Source organism: Pelophylax lessonae (genome assembly GCF_965119305.1).
Source record: "Pelophylax lessonae genome assembly, chromosome: 1".
Classification (NCBI taxonomy): Eukaryota; Metazoa; Chordata; class Amphibia; order Anura; family Ranidae; genus Pelophylax; species Pelophylax lessonae.
In genome coordinates this window covers 391,884,996-391,907,378 of record NC_138768.1, presented here as the reverse complement: position 1 = coordinate 391,907,378, position 22,383 = coordinate 391,884,996, and the positions used below count along the sequence as shown (strand labels likewise).

Here is a 22,383-nt window from a genome sequence, read left to right as displayed (position 1 = left end):
CACATTCCCATTTTGGATCGACCATCCGCGCTTCCTCCGCTTTGCTGTGGGTGAGGAGCATTATTTGTGACGTTACCCTTTGGTCTCGCCTCCACTTCTTGTGTATTCACAATAGTGTTGGTCCCGGTTCTAGCAATACTGCGTCAGCGGGGGATCACGATACTGGGATACCTGGATGAACTGCTTTTGCGGGCAGAGTCTTCGACTGCCCTGTTGGCCAACTAGGAGATCACTCTGCAAACGCTGAGGGAGTTCAGTTGGATTCTGAATCTTCAGACGTCTGCTCTAGTCAAGTCCACGAGCCTGGAATTCTTTGGGACTGACTCTGGACTCCGCCTCGGCCAGAGTGTTTCTCCCTCTGGCTAAACTTCTGAAGTTGCAGGAGGCAATTTGGCTTCTGTTGTCCAGCACACGATCATCTCTTCGGACTTGCATGCAGGTGCTGGGTCTGATGGGGTCTACTTTCGAGGCGGTTCCGTTTGCACAGTTCCACACAAGATCTCTGCAAAAGGAGATTCTGGTAAAATGGAACAAGGATCCTCTGTCTCTGGACAATGTGATCGTGTTGAGCCAGAGCATGAGAGGGTCCCTGGTTTGGTGACTTTGCTCTCCGGCACTTCTTCAGGGAAAATCCTTTCTTTCCCTGTACTGGATGGGTATCACCACAGATGCCAGCCTATCCGGGTGGGGGAGACGCCGATCTAGTACGGCTGGTCGCTGATGTTCCTTGAAGACTTCCTCTCAGAGAAGATATGCTGTCTCAAGGACCGATCTTCCATCCTGCTTTACAGTCGCTGGCATTGACAACCTGGCTGTTGAAAGCCAGGTGCTGAAGGATAGAGGGTTGTCTGAATTGGTGATTCCTATGCTTTAAAAAAACTAGAAAATCTACTTCCAGGAAGCTTTACCATTGTACTTGGAAGACCTCCATTGCGTGGTGTGAGTCTCTTGGGGTTCACCCTCGCTTCTTTCAGTGACTCCGATCTTGGCTTTCCTCCAGCGGGGGGGGGGGGGGGGGGGGGGGTTGAGCAACGTTTGGCCTTGAGTACCATTAAGGGCCAGGTCTCAGCCTTGGCGATTATCTTTCAACATCTGTTGGCATCATCCTGTGTGTGTACCTTTCTCTAGGGAGTGGGACACTTGGCTCCCCCGGTGCGTTTTCCTTTGCCGCTGTGGGACCTCAATTTGGTGTAGTCAGTTCTTCAGAAAACCACCCTTTGAAAATATTTGGGAGATTCCTCTGCTTAAGTTGTCCCAGGAGGTGGCCTTTTTGGTGGCTATTACTTCTGCGTGCAGGGTGTCTGAGCTGGCAGCTCTGTCTTGTCGTTCACCTTATCTTGTGGTTCACAGAGATAAGGTGGTTCTTCGACCATGTCCATCCTTTCCAAAGGTCGTCTCCGATTTTCATCTGAATGAAGACAATTTAGTTGCCTTCTCTGTGTCCTAAGCCTAAGCATCTTAAGGAAGTTGCTTTGCATTCCCTGGATGTGGTACCAGCAATCGGGGTGTATCTGGCAACTACGTAGTCGTTTAGGAAGTCAGACTCATGGTTTGTCCTCACGGATGGACCTCGCAAGGGGCTGGCTGCTTCTGCTGGGACCATTTCCACATGGATCAGGCAGACTGTGGTTCAGGCTTATTCTATAAGGGGCCGGTTCCTCCTTTCCCTGTCAGGGCGCACTCTACTCTGCACTTAGTGCCACCTGGGACTTCCGTCATCAGGCTTCAGTAGTGCAAGTTTGCAAAGCGGCCACTTGGTCTTCTGTGCACAAATTCACAAAGTTTTATTAAGTGGATGTATTGGTGACTGCGGATGCTTCTTTTGGCCGCAAAATCTTGCAGGCTGCTTTTTAGAGGACTTGTCCTCCTTTTGAGGGTGTTTGTTTTTTTCAGGTGAACTCCAGTTTTTCCAATTTGAGCTCCATGTTACCTGATTGGCTATGTTTAGCCTTTGGGAAGTTTATTTTCTGCTGTTCACACCCCTCATGTTTGACACTGCTTTGGGACGTCCCTACGGTCATGAAGATGAAGAGCTGTGTCCATCAATGCACAAAAGAGAAAATGGGATTTTCGACTTACTGTAAAATCCATTTCTCTGATGTTCATTGACGTACACAGCACCCGCCCCTCTTTGGAGTTGGGTTGTTTTTTTTTTTATGACACTGCTTGTTACAAAACTGAATACCTATAGCAGGAAGTGGGAGTATACCCCTAGGGACTGCCCCATAGGAGTGCTCAAGCTTTTCTCTGCCTAATGTCCTACACCTGTAGTGGACAGCAGAACCCTACGATCATGAAGATGAAGAGCTGTGTCCATCCATGAACATCAGAGAAATGGATTTTACGGTAAGTCAAAAATCCCATTATTTTCTGAAAGCACATGACTAGTCGAATACAAATAAGGTGCTACTGATTTTTAGGGCACAATATTTGGGCAAATGTTTATCAAAAAAATATTTTTGCTAATACACTAAAATCATTATTGGCAGATTAAAACACAGCGCATTTTACAAATGTCCTGCTAAATATAAAAGCAACCTGTTATTGAGTTAATAAATAACCACTATTTGTAAATTATAGATTTTTGCAAAATGGTGAAAATCGAACATACGCAAAAATGGAAATGGAAAAAATCTAGAGGTTTTCATAGTTCCCTTAGGCTCCATGTACACAGGACGCTGGAAATGGCTGTTTAGGAGCAGTTGGGTGTTTTTTTCAGAAGCCCCTGAACCCATCTACATTTTATCTTAACTGTCCATGTACACATGGTCGTTTACAGTCATTTGCAGGCAGTTGTGTTCAGGGATTGTTTTTAGAACGCAATTATTTGCGTTCGAACGTGTGTTTCCCGGCGTTTCAAACGCACAAACGCGTCCGAACGCGATGACCCGCGTTTTCGTTTTTCCATTTTAAAGGGGAATCATTTTTTTGACCTCTAGGAACGGTTCTAAACGCAAACGCCCGCTAAACGCGGGTACAAACGCGACCGAACAGACGTTTCAAACGTCCTAAAAATTCCAGCATTCAAAGGGACTTTTAACAACGTCCCGTGTACATGGAGCCTTAAACAAAAAGCACAGAGAAAACACACATTACCAGTCCCTGCGCAGATCCTGGAGATTCATTCTCAAGCTGGGGAATCTTGTAATATGGCCTGTGGTGAAACACATGAATGAAGCGTGGCAGCTCTCCTAACCCTCCATGGGATATGAGGCAAAGAAGCTGTACAAAAAATAAAGGAAGAGAGCGCACACCGCCCTAGTGTAGTGTTACACTAGGGCGGTGTGCGCTCTGTTCCTTTATTTTTTGTACATATTTTTTCATAGTTCCCTTACAGCTTCCAGGGTTTAAGACCCCCCCAAACCATAAATTTTCTGAAAGCACATGACCTCTAGAATAAAAAAAAAAAAAGGTGCTACTGATTTTAACGCTCTGCGATATTTGCGCAAATGTTTATCAAAACGAATTCGCTAAAAATTCTCAATTAATTTTCATCAGATATAAACACAGCAAATTTCACAATTTGTTATTTTTCACAAATTGTCATTTTTAATTTACGCCTTTTTGCAAAATAGTGAAGACTGAACGTACGCAAAAATGTAAAGAACCACATTTTTCTCTAAAAATCCGAAGGTCATTGTTCACTTACAGCTTTCAGAGTTTGTTAAAGACCCACCAAACCATATATTCATATATTTTCTGAAAGCATAGGACCTGTAGAATAAAAGGAAGGTACTACTGATTTTCAAGGCCCCACAACATTTGCGCAAAATTTTACCAAATCAATATTTTCGCTAAAAATACACTAAAATCACTTATAGCCGATACAAACACAGCACATTTTACAAAATTCCTGCTAAATTCCTACTAAATATAAAAGCTAAACCTGTATTGAGTTAATAAATAACAAATATTTGTAAATTTTTATTTGCACCTTTTTGTAAAATGGTGAAAACTGAACGTACACAACTGTAAATAACCACATTTCTCTAAAAATCTGGAGGTTTTCATTTTTCGCTTTAAGAGTTTTTAAAAGACCCCCTAAATTATACATTTTCTGAAAGCAAAGGGCCAGTAGAATAAATGTAAGGTGCTACTGATTTTTAAAGCCCCACGATATTTGCGCAAATGTTTGCCAAAACAACATTTTTGCTAAAATTGCACTAAAATCATTATTGGCAGATACAAACACAGCAAACTTCACAAAATGTGGCAATCCAACGTACACAAAAAATTCTCAAAAAATCTGGAGGTTTTTCTTTTTTACTTACCGCTTTCAGAGTTTGTAAAATACCCCCCAGACTATATATTTTCTGAAAGCACATGAACAGTAGAATAAAAAGAAGGTGTTACTGATTTTTAAGGCACCGTGATATTTGCGCAAATGTTTATCAAACCAATATTTTCGCTAAAAATACACTAAAATCATTAATAGTGGATTCATACATGGCAAAATGTATAAAAGTCCTACTAAATTATAAAAGTTAAACTGTATTGAGTTACTAAATAACAAATATTTGACCACATATTTGTACATTTTAAATTGTACCTTTTTGCGAAATGGTGAAAACTGAATGTAGGCAAAACTGTAAATAAAAACAATTTTACTTTAAAAATCCAGAGGTTATCATTTTTCACTTGCAGCTTTCAGAATTTGAAAAGTCCCCTCAGGCACGGTTCACACTTGTGTGATGCGGAAAACTCTCCAGTGCGGGTTCGTGCATCACACCTGAATCTCCGGCAGTTCACACTGCCCTCTGCGAACTGCTGCAGGTGTCAATACAAAGTTAATGAAACCCCCAGATCAGTTTGCAGATTCCAGTGCGAACTGTGATTTCAGACAGGAATCAAATTGCATGTGTGTGAACACCAATGCGATCCGTTTATGGTGCGGACAAAAAAAGGGTCCTGCACAAGTTTGGTCCAAATGCGACAGTTTGTATGGCTGAATTCGCATCGCACAGACATTGCATGTGATCTGCACAGCAATGAGGTGCGAATCACATGCAATGTCTGGCATCGCACCAGTGTGAACCGGCCCTCAAAGCAGACATTTTCTGAAAGCACATGACCTGTAGAATAAAAGTGCTACTGATTTTTTTTGGGCCCTGCAATAATTACGCAAATGGTCATCATATCGCTGTTTTCACTAATAAAAAAAAAAACACTAAAATCATTAGTAGTGCACATAAACAAAATATAACTTGCAAAATTCCTGCTAAATTACTACTAAAGCATCGTTCACATGATGCATACTAAAGTGTATGCCCATGGAGGGCCATGTTTAGCCGCACAGGGATGCACAAGTGTTCTGTGCATCCCTGTACAGGCAGTCCCATTTGTCAGTTGGGATGCAATGGCTGCACTGGCGTAGCTGCTGTTCCCAAACTGACATCTGTTTGGGTGTGGGCGTATGACCCCCGAATGCAGACAGTGTGAGCTCAGGGACATGCACAGGGACCTTCATGGATGTCAAATTGGGAGCAGCGGCTCTGTTGGTGCAGTTGCTACATCCCAAATTACATTGATGGGACTGCCTGCACAGGAATCCACGGAACACCTGTAAAGGTATGCTGTGTATGCCTGATGTGAGCAAGGCCTTAGGCTCCTTTCACACAAGCAGAGCGTTCGGGTCTGCCTGTCTGTTTTTTAAGCGGGCCCAATTGGACCACCTATTGTTCTCTGAGAAGCTGATGTAAATGGACATGTTTGTTTACACCCGCCTGCATCCGATCCGGTCCACTAAAAACAGACAGATGGGGATCCCATTCCCCATCCATCTAGCAGATCAGATGGAAATGGACAGGTGACCCATTTCCATCTGACCGCCGCAATAAGAACAGCGGGCTGTGTCCGTGTCCGTTCTGTATCATCGGAGCGGAGTTGGACCTGTCATCCGCCTGCTCAGCGGGGATCAGCAGAGAGATCCCTCGCTGAGCAAGCGGATCTGCTTGACAGTCCACTCCATGTGTGTGTTTTTTTTTTTTCTAATAATTTATTTATTTTTGTTTGGGGGCGGGGGTCTTTGGTGAGATATCAGAAGTCTAAACAGGCCCCCATATCTATCTATTTTTTTTTTTTGAGACAGAGAAAGGGACTTAATGCCCCTTTCTCTGCAACACTTTACGTGAATGAAGTAAGGAGTCTGTATAGAGACTCCTTATCCATTCATAAACTGTCAGTCTGACACATAGGAACACACTCGGTTTACTATGTGGTCAGTTGATCATCTAAGCTGTCAGTGGACACTGGAGCCTTGGTCCACTGCACTTCAGGGAGGGGGCTGGTTAACGCATGCTTACCAAGCCCCAGCTTTACCAGCATCCCCCCCCCCCCCCGCTCAGCATGACATCTGGCCAGACACAGTGCCAGTCAGCAGCTGCAGGCAGCGGGAGGGATGCCGCCAGGGGGGATGAATGGGTGGGGGGTGCAGGGGTCAGTATGTGGGGGGTTATCGGCCTGCTGGGGGGGGGACATTCTGTTATTTCCCCCCCCCCCCCCCAAGCCCCAGCAGCACCTGAAGCCAGCGGGAGCTGCAGAGGAGGGATGCCAGCTTCTAAAGGTAGCTGCAAGGGATCAGGTTTATGGGGGGGGGAGAGAGAATCAGTGCTGGGGGGGGGGATAGTAAAGGAGGGTGGGGGAAGTAGTTTCAGGTGACAGGGAGTGGCGGGAGGTGGCGAGGCTGGGAATAGGGAAGCAGCGGCATTGGGGGGGAGAAGGGCGGTCACATTTTAGGTTAATATCTGATTGTAATCCGCTGATCAGAGATATAGAATTGTTCGGCAGAGTCTGCTGAAAAATTATGTTATAAGTTCATGGTCATTGAAGTGACCATGAACTTATAGCAGGGGGAGAAATATGAACCTAGCAAGCTGCAAGCAGTGCTGCAGGTCCGTACGTCATATGGACCTGGCAGTGAAAGGGTTAATAGATTTACCACTTCTTAGCAATCACTTCATTAGACAGCAGCACGTTGAATATAGTGAGCTTCAAATGATGGCGATTAAAATTGCCCTTGAAGCTGAGCCCTGAGACTGTAAAACGTCCTATGTTCATCTCACTACATGTCCCAGCATGTCTGTTCTCTTGCTTATTTGTAAAACCATAGACTTTTATAGCATAAGTTTGATTTGTCTAGATAACCACAACTGATTATCCCAACCCCAAGAGATTTCTATAACCTATGCAAGTTGATGTTTTTCCATAACCCACATTTAGCTTCAGCCCTAATATTTATTGTAAATGGAGGGGTGGCAATATGCAGCCAAATAATAAGCCAGTATTGCATACAGTTTAATGTGTTCTTCTGAAGTCTGGATAGTGTAGACGAGGCTTGGCAACTAGCTGTTTCAGTTGTAATAAACTGTAAAATGGTTGTAAACCTTTACACATACCCAGTGAAGTAACTGGCCTCAGGTAACTGGCCTCAGGTGACGCACAGAGATTATACAAATCCTCCTACCTAAATGGTACCTGTCTATCTTCAGCCATATATTCTCTGCTTGTGTTCAAAGTGCTGCATTATTAGGCTTGGGTTAGAGTTCATAAAAAAGGGAGTGGAGAGCTGAAGTTACACTCTGCAGAGCTCAGTGAGGAGAGCTCTCAAAGCTGATTGGAGGGAAAGAACACACCCCCTCCACCCAGCACACAGGAACAGAGCTGAGGCTGTCAATTAGAAGTAATTCAAAGATGGACAGATGTCTGTCTAAGGCCCCTTTCACACATACGGACCGTTCATTTCATCCATTTAATCACGTCAAAATGCATGAAGTATTTGTCCGTTTTTTTCTTTTGTTTTTTTCTTTTGTTTTTTTCTTGTTTTTTTCTTTTGTTTTTTTCGTCTGTTTTTTTCGTCTGTTTTTTTTGTCCGTTCTTTCGTCCGTTTTTTCGTCCGCCTTTCGACCATTTTTCGTCCTTTTTTACACCCACTACCAATGCAAAAACGGATAAAAAACTGACCGTTGTTCAGTTTACATCCCTTTTTTGTCTGATCCATTTTTTTAACAGAAGAAAAATAGGGCTTTCATATTCATCTGTTCAAAAAGAAAAAAAAAAAAAGATATTGACAGAAGCAGATGAAAACTGATGTTTTTCATCCGTCAGTGGATGGATGAAAAACGGACAAACAGTCCGTATGTGTGAAAGGGGCCATATAACCTATCAGTGAGAAATCTGCTGGTGTATGGCTACCTTAAGTCCACCTAACAGATAACTTGAATCTGACTGGAATTCTGTCGGTTCAACTACCTGCAATACTTTTTTAGGATTACAGTGGGCAGTAGGGATGATCGAACTTTTCAAAAGTTCGGTTCGACCAGAACACCTGAACTTCCCGAAAGTTCGGCCCGGATTTCAGAATCCCATTGAAATCAATGGGACCCGAACTTCGGTAATCAAAAAACACCATTTTGAAGCCCTAAAACCCAATAAATGCCCCTAAAAAGTGCCCAGGGTTCTGGGTCATGCCCCAGGGACTATTAATCACACAAAAAAAAGTTCTTAAAAATTGTCATTTTTTGATAGAGAGCCAATTATTGAAAAAATTATTGAAAAAAAAAAATTTCTTTGGATTTAGTGTCTGGGGGGGGGGGGGGGGGGGTCTAAAAAGTGTACCTGTGAAGTTTTAGCTCTGTAGCATGTCCAGAACCAGAAAAAAATAGTTAATTTGTATTAGAATTAATATAGAACAGGTTAGTAGCTTCGCTACTTTTACACCCGGCTTTTTGTTGCAGGCGTTTTATTGGGCTTTTTTGAGGACATGTTTGGAGTCAGGCATGACATCAGAACTTCTGTGTAGGGGTATATATATATACAACAACACATGTATGTATATATACACATACACATATATAGGTGTGAAAGTAGCAGAAACCTATGCCTGCGCTAATGAAATAATTAACATGCATATGGCTTCTCTGCTATAACACCTATATGTGTGTATGTGTATAAATACATATGTGTGTGTGTGTATACTGTATATACCCCTATACAGAAGTACAGATGTTATGCCTGCCTCCAAAGACCCCCAAAAAATGCCCAAAAAAAATGCCTGCTGCAAAAACACACCTGGGCGTTTTTTGTAGCAGGCGTTTTTTTGGGCATCTTTGGAGGCAGGCATAACATCAGAACTTCTGTGTAGGGGTATATATACACACACACACATGTATGTATATATACACATACACAAAAATAGGTGTGAAAATAGCAGAAACCTATGCTTGCGCTAATGAAATAATTAACAGGCATATGGCTTCTCTGCTATAACACCTATATATGTGTATGTGTATAAATACATACAAGTGTGTGTATGTATATACCCCTATACAGAAGTTCAAATGTTATGCCTGCCTCCAAAGATGCCCAAAAAATGCCCCAAAAAACGCTTGCGCCAAAAAAAAAAAAACGCCCAGGTGTGTTGTTGCAGGCGTTTTTTTGGGCATTTTTTGGGGGGTCTTTGGAGGCAGGCATAACATCTGAACTTCTGTATAGGGGTATATATACACACACACTTATATGTATTTATACACATACACATATATAGGTGTTATAGCAGAGAAGCCATATGCCTGTTAATTATTTCATTAGCGCAAGCATAGGTTTCTGCTACTTTCACACCTATATATGTGTATGTGTATATATACATACATGTGTGTGTGTATATATACCCCTACACAGAAGTTCTGATGTTATGCTTGCCTCCAAAGATGCCCAAAAAAATGCCAGCTACAAAAACGCCCAGGTGTGTTTTTTGCAGCAGGCGGTTTTTTGGGGGTCTTTGGAGGCAGGCAAAACATCTGAAATTCTGTGTAGGGGTATATATACACACACACTTGTATGTATTTATACACACATAAAAAAGCCCTATAAACGCCTGCAACAAAAACCCGGGTGACAGGGGAGAAGTCACCATCCTGTTCTGTAAGTGTTCTAAGAGAAACGATCTTTTCTCTATAGCGGTCACCCTTACATGGAAGGGTTTTGTCACCCTGCCATAGCAGTCAGTCAGTTAACCCTACACTACACTACGGTCACCTGGCACTTAACACTTTCCCTACAGAAACTAGAATATTAAATATAACTATAATGGAAAATAGTACCCTAATTACACTAGATATCCCTTTCCTCACACTAAAAATTGCTAAATGACACTTTGAGAGCAGAAGTAACAGAACTGCTTCCACTCTCTTCCACAGCCCTGTATTAAAATGCTAGAGATTTGGCGGGGCTATCTTATATACTGGGGGGCGTATTCATTAATGATTGGCCTCTGGACCCCCTAGTCACTCCAATCACATTCCTAGCATTCTCCTGCCCCCTCAATTGGCTTTTACTGATGGTTCTGGTCCAAGCACGGGCTTTTAAAGCCCAGTTCCTGTCCCATTGCATTTTGGTCGGTTCTGGTTGCCGAATTCCGAACTTTTTCCGCAAAAAGTTCGGAATTCAGCCGAAATTCGAACAGTCAATGTTCGGGTCGAACCGATGGTCGACCCAAACCGTTCGATCATCCCTAGTGGGCAGTTTCTCCTGATGATGATTTGCATGGATAAAACAGCACAACGGTTCTTGTCACCATGTTGGATGGATGTTTGAAGCTGCAGGCTATTTGTGGATGTGTGCAAACTACTGTCGTTTTGTGACGATCCATGACTTGTGTCTTCTAGGCAATTTATGTATTCCAAAAAGCTGCAATCCTAAGTATGCTGCCGGAAGATGTCCTTGCAAGCACTGGAGAAGATATAGTTGCCTTGTTCAGGTAACAATTTTTTTTCCCCTTATGTTTCACAATACATTTTTTATTAGATTTAAAGCAGTAAAAACCCAAAAGAAAACATTTATTGTATTAAAGCTTACCAATTCCTAGATGTGATGGCTGTAGTAGTTTTCTTTTTTAGGCTTTCTTTTCATTTATTTTCACCTGATGATCTAGCCAGTAAGCTTTTGTTTTTTCAACAAAACAAGCTGTTCTGCAGAGGTACCAGTTAGACGATTGGACAGACCATTTTCAACTGACAGGGGTGCTTAAAAAGATCAGCTTTTATTTATGTGAAACCTTTATCCCAAAAGAAACAAAAGCTGTTGCTGTCACTGCTTGGTGTGACTGCATCGCGAGTTGGAGTTTGGCCTAAATTTGTTAGTGTATCTAAATCTGCAAGTGCATCTAACACTCGCAGTACAAACAGAAGGCCACATCAACCTCAAGACTCAGTTCAAGTTAAAAACAAGGGGCTCATTTTTACTCCTAAACCCTTAGTCGGAGCTAAAACTCCTGTATGCTGCTCTGGGATGCTAACTCCCAATTTACTGTCACCATGATCATCTACGAGTGTGCTATCTGCAATGATGAAATGTTCTCAGACATCTACCCAACAAAAAAGTCTGCAATGGGCTGTGTATTGAAGTTGAAGAAAGACTAACCCAAAATAACCCAAAGAAAATGTGACATTGGTGGAAACGCATCTGCTGAGTGCCAGGATGAGGGAGGTGACGATGTAACCATATCAGGAGTTGACATTGTAATGAACCACAAAGTTTAGGAAACTGGCTTCTCAAGGGATCTTTTTAACCACTTCAATACAGGGCACTTTGACCCCCTTCCTGCCCAGGCCAATTTTCAGCTTTTAGCGCTGTTGCAATTTGAATGAAAATTGCACGGTCATGCAACACTGTACCTAGGCCAAATTTATGTAATTTTTCCCACGAATAGCTTTCTTTTGTTGGTATTTGATCACCGCAAGGTTTTTTGTTTTTTTTTGCTAAACAAATAAAAAAAGACCGAAAAGTTTTATAACAAAGAAACTTTTTTTTTTTTCAAATTTTATAAATAAATACATTTTTTCCTGCACTGATGAAGGTGCACTGATGGGCACTAATGAGGAGGCACTGATGGGGTGGCACTGATGATGGGGCACTAATATGCAGCACTGATGGTCACTGATATGTGGCACTGATAGGTAGCACTGATATGCGGCATTGGGGTGGCACTGATGATGGGCATAGGTGGGCGGCACTGATATATGGCAATGAAGAGCACTGGTGGGCGACACTGATAGATGGCAAAGATGGGCAGCACAGATGAGGAGGGCACTGGCAGTCTCCCTGAGCACTGATTGGCATCCCTGGTGGCCATGGGTGTGCTTCCCTGGTGGCCACGGGTGGGCAATCCCTGGTGGCTCTAGTGGCATCCCCCTTGGGTCTGCACAGGTAATCAATACTCTGATTACCAGCACAGACCTCCCCACCCGCCCCCTGTCAGGAGAGCTGCCTGTCAGGTGCGAGCTGAGGAAAGCCGATCAACGGCACTTCCTATTTACTATGTGACCAGCTGTAATTGGAGACAGCTGGTCATGTGGTAAAGAGCCTACATCATAGGCTCTTTACGGGGATCAGAGATGCGGTGAGTCTGAGTGACGCACCGCACCACCGATCGCCGCTCTACGTGCCGCCCGGTCTATCCTGCTGGATGTCATATGACAGCCAGTCAGGATAGTGCAATTGCTTTGCCGCCGTCATTTTGCTATATGGTGGGCGTCAAGTAGTTAAACAATATATTAAAGACTATATGAAAGCAATTAAGTCATCTAGAAAAGAATAATCCTGAAAGAGTGCAGCCTTTCATGACTAGAGCAGCAGAAAAAGTCAAAAATTCTTGGAAACTTCAATAAGTAGCAGTTTTTCACAGGAGATTTAATGGACCAAGAGGGTATGGTGAGCTTTTTGGATTACCACGAGGATGGTAACCCCCTTCATGACTTTCTTCTTAGATGGCTTGGAAATTGAAAAATGTTAACCATTTGGATTGTTTGATACAACTAACTGCTGCTGATTTCCATTCATACCACACCAGAATCAACGTCTTATGTCTAACTCAAACTGGACTGTTCTCATCAAGCTTCATTTATTTCAATTATTGGAGTGGAGATCTATTTTACAACTTATTTTTTTGTCATTAGATCTAAATAAAATAATCATTCTCCACTCTAAAAACAAAAAAAGGGGTTTAGTTTGCACACATTTGCAAATAGGAGACTCACTGGATACCTTCCACTGTGCTATTGCTGGGTGTCCAGTGTGTCGCTATACATTTAAGGGGGGATGGGCTCCCTCCAGGCATACCTGCCCTTAATCTATCCATTATTATATACTGTATGTGCTTCAACTCAGCAGACTCATAAAATTATAGCGTTAGGACTGCATCACACTGTAGTGTCATGAATTGGCCACTGCTGCTTACGAATAATATATATATATATATATATATATATATATATATATATATATATATATATATATATATATATATTTATGTGCTTCAGCTCAGGAGACTCTCAGAATTATAGAGTTAGAACTGCAGCACTGGGGTGCCGTGAAGTGGCCTCTGAAGCTTACGCATATATTTGCAATTTTGTGCAAACTTAATCCCTTGTGTTTAATGGGAACTGTTAGATGGGGTCAGTTCAGTTTGTTGCAAGCTGGCTGATAGGTGCCCTGGGAATTTTTTGTTTTTTGATGTGCGTCCAACACTCCCCTCCCCCAGGCTATTATTGCTGATGTCCAAAGGTGTGCCTGTTGTTTCTTCATCCAGAGTGGGGGCACTCTAATACAAGAGGTGTGTTACTGGCTAGATTACCAGGTGAAAACGGGGAAAAAGCCTAAAAAAAGAAAACTAATGCAGCCGCCACATCTAATGATTGGTAAGCTTCAATATATTTCATTTTTGGTTTTAGGTTTAATACTGCATCAGGAAAATATCTCTGCATATACTGTATTGTGTAGTGCTTTCCAACCAGCTTTTAAACTGAAGCTTCTGTTATAGATTGTATGTCCCTGAAATTTGCTTTGTACTATAGATAATTGAGAAGTGTCAAGAAAACCAATGACTCTCACCGTTATATTAGCACAGCATTACATAGTTAGTGAGGCTGAAAAAAGACACAAGTCCATCCAGTTCAACCTATGATGTGTGTGTGTGTTTGCTTTTAACCGTACATTGTATACCCCCTGTATGTTGTGGTCTTTAAGGTGTCCATCCAATAGTTTTTTGAAACTGTCAATGCTCCCCGCTGATACGACTGCTTGCGGAAGAGAATTCCACATCCTTACCGCTCTTACAGTGAAGAACCCCTTACGCACTTTAAGGTTAAACCGCCTTTCCTCAAGTTTTAGTGAGTGGCCACGTGTCTTATTGTATCTCCTTTCTCTGAATAGTTTGTTCCTTATGCTAGGGTCGCCAGTACAGTATTTGTACATTGATATCATATCCCCCCTCAATTGTCTCTTCTCCAGAGAGAATAGGTTCAGTGCTTGTAGTCTTTCCTCATAGCTGATGTCCTCCATTCCCCTAATTATTTTTGTTGCCCTTCTCTGGACTTTCTCCAGTTCCAGCACATCCTTCCTGAGGACCGGTGCCCAGAACTGGACAGCATACTCCAGATGTGGCCGGACCAGAGTCTTGTAGAGTGGAAGAATAATCTCTTTATTTCTGGAGTGAATCCCCTTTTTTATACAACCCAGTATTCTGTTGGCTTTGCTTGCAGCGGCTTGGCATTGCATGCCACTTCCAAGCCTGTTGTCTACCAGTACCCCCAGGTCCCTTTCCATCCTAGACTCACCCAGAGGTTCCCCCCCTAGTGAGTAGCTTGCTTTCTGGTTTCTGGCCCCCAAGTGCATTACTTAACATTTTTCTACATTAAATCTCATCTGCCATGTAGTTGCCCACCCCGTTATTTTGTTCAGGTCTGCTTGCAAGATTTCCACATTCTGCATAGAAGATATTGGCATGCCTAATTTAGTATCATCTGTAAATACTGAGATTGTACTAGATATCCCCTCCTCTAGATCATTTATGAATAAATTAAACAGGATTGGTCCCAGGACAGAACCCTGGGGGACCCCACTTTCCACACCTGCCCAATCAGAGTACTCCCCATTAATCACCACCCTCTGGATTCTCCCCTGGAGCCAGTTCTCTATCCAGGTACTCACCTTATGGTCCATACCTATCTTCCTTAGTTTGTACAGTAAGCGTTTGTGGGGAACGGTGTCAAAGGCCTTTGCAAAGTCCAGATACACCACATCCACAGGCTTACCTTTATCTAAGTGGCAGCTCACTTCATCGTAGAAGGTTAATAGATTGGTTTGGCATGAACGATTTTTCATGAATCCATGCTGATTACTACTTATAATACCGTTTTCATTACTAAAGTCTTGTATGTGGTCCCTTATCATCCCCTCCAAAATTTTGCAGACTACTGATGTTAGGCTAACCGGCCTATAGTTACCCGGGATATATCTCGGCCCCTTTTTAAATATTGGTACCACGTTGGCTTTTTTCCAATCAGCTGGCACCATACCTGTCTGTAAACTATCCTTCAAGATCAAGAATAATGGTCTGGCAATCACCTGGCTGAGCTCATTAAGAACCCTTGGGTGCAAGCCATCCGGTCCCGGGGATTTATTTATGTTAAGTTTCTCTAGTTTAGCTCTAAGTCTATCCTCTGTTAGCCATGGCGGCACTTCCTGAGGTGTATTATTTAGTTCGGCCTTACAAGCGGGGTTCGTGTAGCCCCCCCGATTCCTTTGTGAAGACTGAAGAAAAGAAATTATTTAACACTTCCGCCTTTTCTCTGTCCTCAGTGGCCATTTTTCCTTTATCATCTTTTATGGGGCCAATGTGTTCTGGCCTCGCTTTCTTACTGTTTATATACTTAAAGAACTTCTTGGGGTTCTTTTTACTCTCCTCCGCTATATGTCTCTCGTGTTCTATTTTAGCCGCCCTGATTTCGTCTTTACATTTCTTATTACACTCTTTGTAGTGCTTAAATGCTGCCAATGACCCCTCAGTCTTGTATTTTTTGAAGGCCTTTTCTTTAGCTCTAATATACATTTTTATGTTGGAGTTTAGCCACCCAGGGTTTAGTTTTGCTCTTTTAAATTTATTTCCCTGTGGAATGCACTGGCCCACCCCCTTGTTAAGTATGCTCTTGAAGCACTCCCATTTTTCCTCCGTGTTCTTTGTTCCCAGGGTTCTATCCCATTTGATATTTTCTAGCAGCGAGCGCAGTTTAGGGAAATTGGCTCTTTTGAAATTCAGTGTCCTTATATTACCCTTGTGTTTCCTATTACTGTAATTAATACTGAAACCAATTGACCTATGGTCACTGTTCCCTAAGTTGTCCAGTGTTTCTATATCCTTGAGCAGGTCTGTATTGTTGGTAATCAGTAGGTCAAGTACCGCATTGTTTCTTGTCGGTGCATTCACCATCTGACCCATGAAATTGTCCTGCAAAACATTTAGGAACTGCCGAGCCTTGGCTGAATGCGCGGTTCCTTCTGCCCAGTCTATATCAGTCTATGTCACTGCAGTGTAAAGTTCAATTTTTTTTTCTGTTCTTATCAGCAAACTATGCTGATAAAACAATTATCCTTATCGATTTTGTGATTGCTTATTTCCCCTAAATGATGAGGAATTATTTTTGTAATTGATTTTGGCATAACACATGTTGAACTTGGAAAGTTTGCAAGTTTAGCTGTATTCTGGTCAGTTGTTGAGGTCCGCCATGAATTACTTTGTCAAATCGCCCACTATAGGAACTAAAAAGGTGATGCCTCTGTTCTCTGTGTGCTGCACAGGCACAAATCCATTAACAATATTAAACTAGAGATATACCCCTGCGCTGCTACTATTAATATTGTTTAGAATACAAATTTAGATTTTTTTTTTTTTAAGTTTAATATAGCCCTTGTGCATACGATCTTAACACTTACTATGATTAAAAACCCTTTCTTCATATTGCTTCTCTGTAAAGAATTGGGAGTTTTATGCATTTTTTTTTCAGTAACAAAAATGAAGGCTCATCATGAAATTTATTTGCATTAATTTGTATTCAGAAAATAAAATGAAAGCTCACTGTGAAATGTCAGTTATTTAAAGTTTTTAGGACATTCTAAATAAAGCTGAGGGGATGACATTTAACTTATTTATTTTTCAGAGCAGGCGGAAACAACGCTATTGCAAAGGCTTTAAACTTCCTTTTTATGGAAAAATATACAAATAAATTCTATTTATTTCAGACAAGTAGAAGGTCTCAAACAAAGAATCGCTGGAAAGTCAATCCCTACAGAAAAGTTTGCAGTCAGAAAGTCTAGAAGATATTCAGCTGCTAATCCTGTAAAACTGACCTTGCCAGCCTTGGTGAGTGCTATACATATTTGGTATCTGCATGCAGAATTTGGCATCATAAGTGTAAGTCTGGGCAGAGTTAAAATTTGTTTTAAGGGTAGCTGGATCAGCCAGTGCACCATAATTCTAAAACTTTTCAGTATCACAATCCACTGCCACAAATTCCCCCACCAGATTCTTCCCATTGCTGTACACAATGCTGCTGTCAGCATTTGCCATCAGTCTTATTGACCTCTGTGAGGCTTCTGTACCAAGACTAGCAAAAGTTGCATATAAAGCAAAGAGATTTGATCGCTAGACGTGTCATTGCACTGGAAATTTACATAAGGGTGCAAAGCTTTATGAAAACAATCCCCTGCTACAGAGATTTCCCAGATGACTCAGTACATATGAGTAGATAAGCAAACTTAACAGCTGTTAATGTTTTATTGCCTTTGGCTTCAAAATTGGCAAAATGTAGAAATTGGATAATGTGTCTGTCGTGCTAACCTTGTAAACCCTTGTGCCAGCCCTTTTAATGCCAATAAAAATATTTTCTGGGTTGACTTAGTTGACCTAAAGTAAACTTTCTTTAACCTAAAAAACTAATATGAGGTGACATGTTAAATAAAAAGCTTCCAAATCTATTTCTGATCACCCAGGAGCTGAATATTCCACCCATAGCCCATATGTAACCATTTCTTACTGTGGGCACCTGTTTAAGGATCAATAGAGAAAGGGAGGTGGACCAGCCCATTCCACAAAAGAGTTTTTTTTATGTAAAATAATAAAAAAATAAAAAAATGTCTGTACGTATCCTCAATGCATGCATATTTCCTTTTGTCTTGTCCATATAAAAAAAAAAAAAAAAAAAAAAAAAACCATAAGCAGCACTTCTTTGTAATAAATGTCCATGTAAAATGAAAGGAAAAAATCTGTAAATTATTATTTAGGATTTATATAGCGCCGACAGTTTACGTAGCGCTTTACTACTTGAGGGTAGACAGTACAAATACAATACACTTTTTAATACAGTAGGAATCAGAGGGCCCTGCTCGTTAGAGCTTGCAATCTAACAAATAACAGTCCTTTTAAATCATAAAGTGTCCATATGAATTGTGTATGTGAACTGAATTTCTTCTTTGGTAAGTCATCATCATATGTGCCACCACCTATTACAAGGAATTGCTGCTTTATGTTAAGGCTATTTGTTGCTTTACATAAAGATGGCCTAGGCTATAAGAAGATTGCCAAGACCCTGAAACTGAGCTGCAGCACGGTGGCCAAGACCATAAAGCTGTTTAACAGGACAGGTTCTACTCCGAACAGGCCTCGCCGTGGTCGACCAAAGAAGTTGAGTGCAAGTATATCCAGAGGTTTTCTTTGGGAAATAGACATATGAGTGCTGCCAGCATTGCTGCAGAAGTTAAAGGGGTGAGGGGTAAGCCTGTCAGTGCTCAGACCATACGCCACACATTGCATTAAATTGGTCTGCATGGCTGTCATCCCAGAAGGAAGCCTCTTCTAAAGATGATTTACGAGAAAGCCCACAAACAGTTTCCTGAAAACAAGCAGACTAAGGACATGGATTACTGGAACCAGGTAAGGAGATAAGACAAGCGGGTCTTGCCTACAGTCAAGCATGTTGGTGGGAGTGTCATGGTCTTGGGCTGCATGAGTACTGCTGGCACTGGGGAGCTACAGTTCATTGAGGAAAGCATGAATGTCAACATGTACTGGGACATACCGAAGCAGCACATGATCCACTCCCTTCGGTGACATGGCCCAGGGCAGTATTCCAACATAACGACCCCAAACACCTCCAAGACAACCACTGGCTTGCTAAAGAAGCTGAGGGTAAAGGTGATGGACTGGCCAAGCATGTCTCCAGACCTAAACCCTATTGAGCATCTACGAGGCATTCTCAAATGGAAAGTGGAGAAGCGCAAGGTCTCTAGAATCCACCAGCTCCGTGATATCGTCATGGAGGAGTGGAAGAGGACTCCAGTGGAAACCTGTGAAGCTCTGGTGAACACTATGCCCAGGAGGGTTAAGACAGTGCTGGAATATAATGGTGGCCACACAAAACATTGAAACTTTGGGTCCAATTTGGACATTTTCACTTAGGGGTGTACTCACTTTTGTTGCCAGCATTTTAGACATTAATGGCTGTGTGTTGAGTCATTTTGAGGGGACAGCAAATTTACACTGTTAAAGCTGTACAGTCACTACTTTACATTGTAGCAAAGTGTCATTTCTTCAGTGTTGTCACATGAAAAGATATAATAAAATTACAAAAATGTGAGGGGTGTACTCACTTTTGTGAGATACTGTGTATATATACTGAACAAAATGATAAACGCAACACTTTTTTCATTAAATAAACTCAAAGATCTAAGACTTTTTTTATGTACACAAAAGGCCTACTTCTCTCAAATATTATTCACAAATCTGTCTACATCTGTGTTAGTGAGCACTTCTCCTTTGCTGAGATAATCCATCCACCTCACAGGTGTGGCATATCAAGATGCTGATTAGACTGCATGATTTTTGCACAGGTGTGCCTTAGGCTGGCCACAATACAGGCCACTCTAAAATGTGCCAGATGCCATTGAATGTGAGCATTTGCCATCTCAAGTTGGTTACGGCGACGAACTACAGTCAGGTCGAGACCCCGATGAGGATGACGAGCATGCGAATGAGCTTCCCTAAGACTGTTTTTGACAGTTTGTGCAAAAATTATTTGGTTATGCAAACCGATTGTTGCTGCAGCTGTCCGGCTGGCTGGTCTCAGATTATCTTGGAGGTGAAGATGCTGGATGTGGAGGTCCTGGGTTGGTGTGGTTACACGTGGTCTGCGGTTGTGAGGCTGGTTGGATGTACTGCCAAATTCTCTGAAGTGCCTTTGGAGACGGCTTATGGTAGAGAAATGAACATTCAATTCACAGCCAACAGCTCTGGTGGACATTCCTGCAGTCAGCATGCCAATTGCACGCTCCCTCAAAACTTGCGACATCTGTGGCATTTTGCGGTGTCATAAAACTGCACATTTTAGAGTGGCCTTTTATTGTGGCCAGCCTAAGGCACACCTGTGCAATAATCATGCTGTCTAATCAGCATCTTGAGATGCCACACCTGGAAGTGCTCACTAACACAGATTTAGACAGAATTGTGTACAATATTTGAGAGAAATAGGCCTTTTGTGTACATAGAAAAAGTCTTAGATCTTTGAGTTCAGCTCATGAAAAATGAGGGCAAAAACAAAAGTGTTGGGTTTTTTATAATTTTGTTCGGTGTAAATTTAAAAAAAACGTAACAGTAAAGTTAGCGCAATTCTTTCGTATAATGTGAAATATTATGTTACGCTGAGTAAATGGATACCTAATATGTCATGTTTTAAAAATTGCGCACACTCCTGGAATGGCGACAAACTATATTACTTAAAAATCTCCATAGGTGACACTACATGTTTAGAGTTACAAAGGAGGTGCTAGAATTTCTGCTCTAGCTCGAAGGATCGCGGCAATACTTCACGTGTGGTTTGAACACCGTTTACATATGCGGGCGCGATTTGCGTATGCGTTGGCTTCTGCATTGGAGCACGGAGGGACGGGGCGTTTTTTATTTATTTCTTAAATTTTCTTTTATTTTTACACTGTCCATTTAAAAAAAAAAATTTGATCACTTTTATTGCTGTCACAAGGAATGTAAACATAATTTGTGACAGTAATAGGCAGTGGCAGGTACTCTTTATGAAGGCATATGGGGTCTAAAAGATCCCAAACCCCTCCTCTGCACTTAAAAGCATTCAAAATGCCAAGTTTAGTTTTAAATGCTGTCCTATAAAATCTGGCGCCTATAACCACTTCCCGACCACCCGCCGCCTTTTTACTGAGGCAGGGAGGCTCTCCTGCGCAAACCAACGTAGACCTACTTCACGCGGAAAGCTAGGAGGCGAACGCACAACGCTGAGAGAGAACGGTCAGCTGTTGTAAACACAGCTGACCATTCTTCTCACTGAAATGATCATAGAGCCCATGTGAACTTTCTATATAGGATTAGGATCACGTGTGTCTATGGTCATTCCAGAAGCCACGCCCCCCCCCACAGTTAGAATCACTCCCCTAGGCTCACATTTAACCCCTTGATCACCCACAGGGTTAATCCCTTCCCTGACAATGGCATTATTACAGTAACAGCACATATTTTTAGCACTGATTACTGTAGTAATGTCACTGGTCCCCCCAAAAGTGTCAGTTAGGGGTCCGCTGCAATGTTGCATCCCCGCAAAAAAACGCAGATAGCCGCCATTGCTAGTAAAATATGACAAATCTTTCCATAGTAGACGCATTAACTTTTGCGCAAACCAATCAAAATACGCTTATTGCGATTTTTTTTTTTTTTTTACCAAAAATATGTAGCAGAAAACAAATGGCCTAAAATGTTAAATTTTGTTTTTTAAAAATTTTTGTCTGAGAATGTTATATAGCAGAATGTGAAAAAAAAAAAAAAAAAAATATATATATATATATATATATATATATATATATATATATATATATATATATATATATATATATATATATATATATATATATATATATATATATATATATATATATATAATATATATATATATTTTTTTTCAAAATTGTCGCTCTTTTTTTGTTTATCGCTCAAAAAATAAAAATCGCACAGGTGATCAAATACCACCAAAAGAAAGCTCTATTTGTGGGGGGAAAAAAAGGACATCAATTTTATTTGGGTACAGCATTGCACGACCGTACAATTGTCTATTAAAGTAACGCAGTGCCGAATTGAAAAATAGGGCCTGGTCAGGAAGGGGGCAAATCCTTCCGGTTTTAAAGTGGTCAAGGCTCCAGTATTTGGAAGTAATGTCAAGACATCCCTTCTGGGTTTTTACATCGGAGACCTGGTCAAAGCTGTTTTTTGGTCTTTGGCCAGCCAGCAGATGTGCTGGCTGGTCGCTTGGAGACCCAGCGAGCGGGAGGGGTGGGGGGGGGTAGACATCCCCTCCTCCTCCTTGTAATGACAACCGAGTGGCTGCTTAGCTGCATCGGTTGCCATTAAAAGAAAGCGTGAAGGGGGTTAAAACGAATACTTTGTTGAAGCATCTCTTGATTTTATTACAGCACTCTGTCTTTTTGTGTCGATCAGCATGGCACATCTTGACTTGGCAATATTTGCCCACTCTTTGCAAAAAC

At 41.7% G+C, this 22,383-nt stretch overlaps 1 protein-coding gene and 1 pseudogene across 3 annotated transcripts in view; both read left to right on the top strand.

Annotated features, from left to right (window-relative positions):
• TTC39B (tetratricopeptide repeat domain 39B) overlaps positions 1 to 22,383 on the top strand; it is a 251,040-nt gene that overhangs the window by 196,657 nt on the left and 32,000 nt on the right. For both annotated transcript variants that reach the window (XM_082269292.1, XM_082269293.1), the window contains 2 exons: positions 10,662 to 10,753; positions 17,071 to 17,191. In XM_082269292.1, the coding sequence (XP_082125418.1) occupies positions 10,662 to 10,753; positions 17,071 to 17,191 (213 nt within the window). The remainder of the gene's footprint in view (positions 1 to 10,661; positions 10,754 to 17,070; positions 17,192 to 22,383) is intronic.
• Positions 11,310 to 12,841, top strand: LOC309564646 (translationally-controlled tumor protein homolog; annotated as a pseudogene). Its single transcript has 2 exons — positions 11,310 to 11,559; positions 12,537 to 12,841. The product of its transcript is annotated as a translationally-controlled tumor protein homolog (transcript).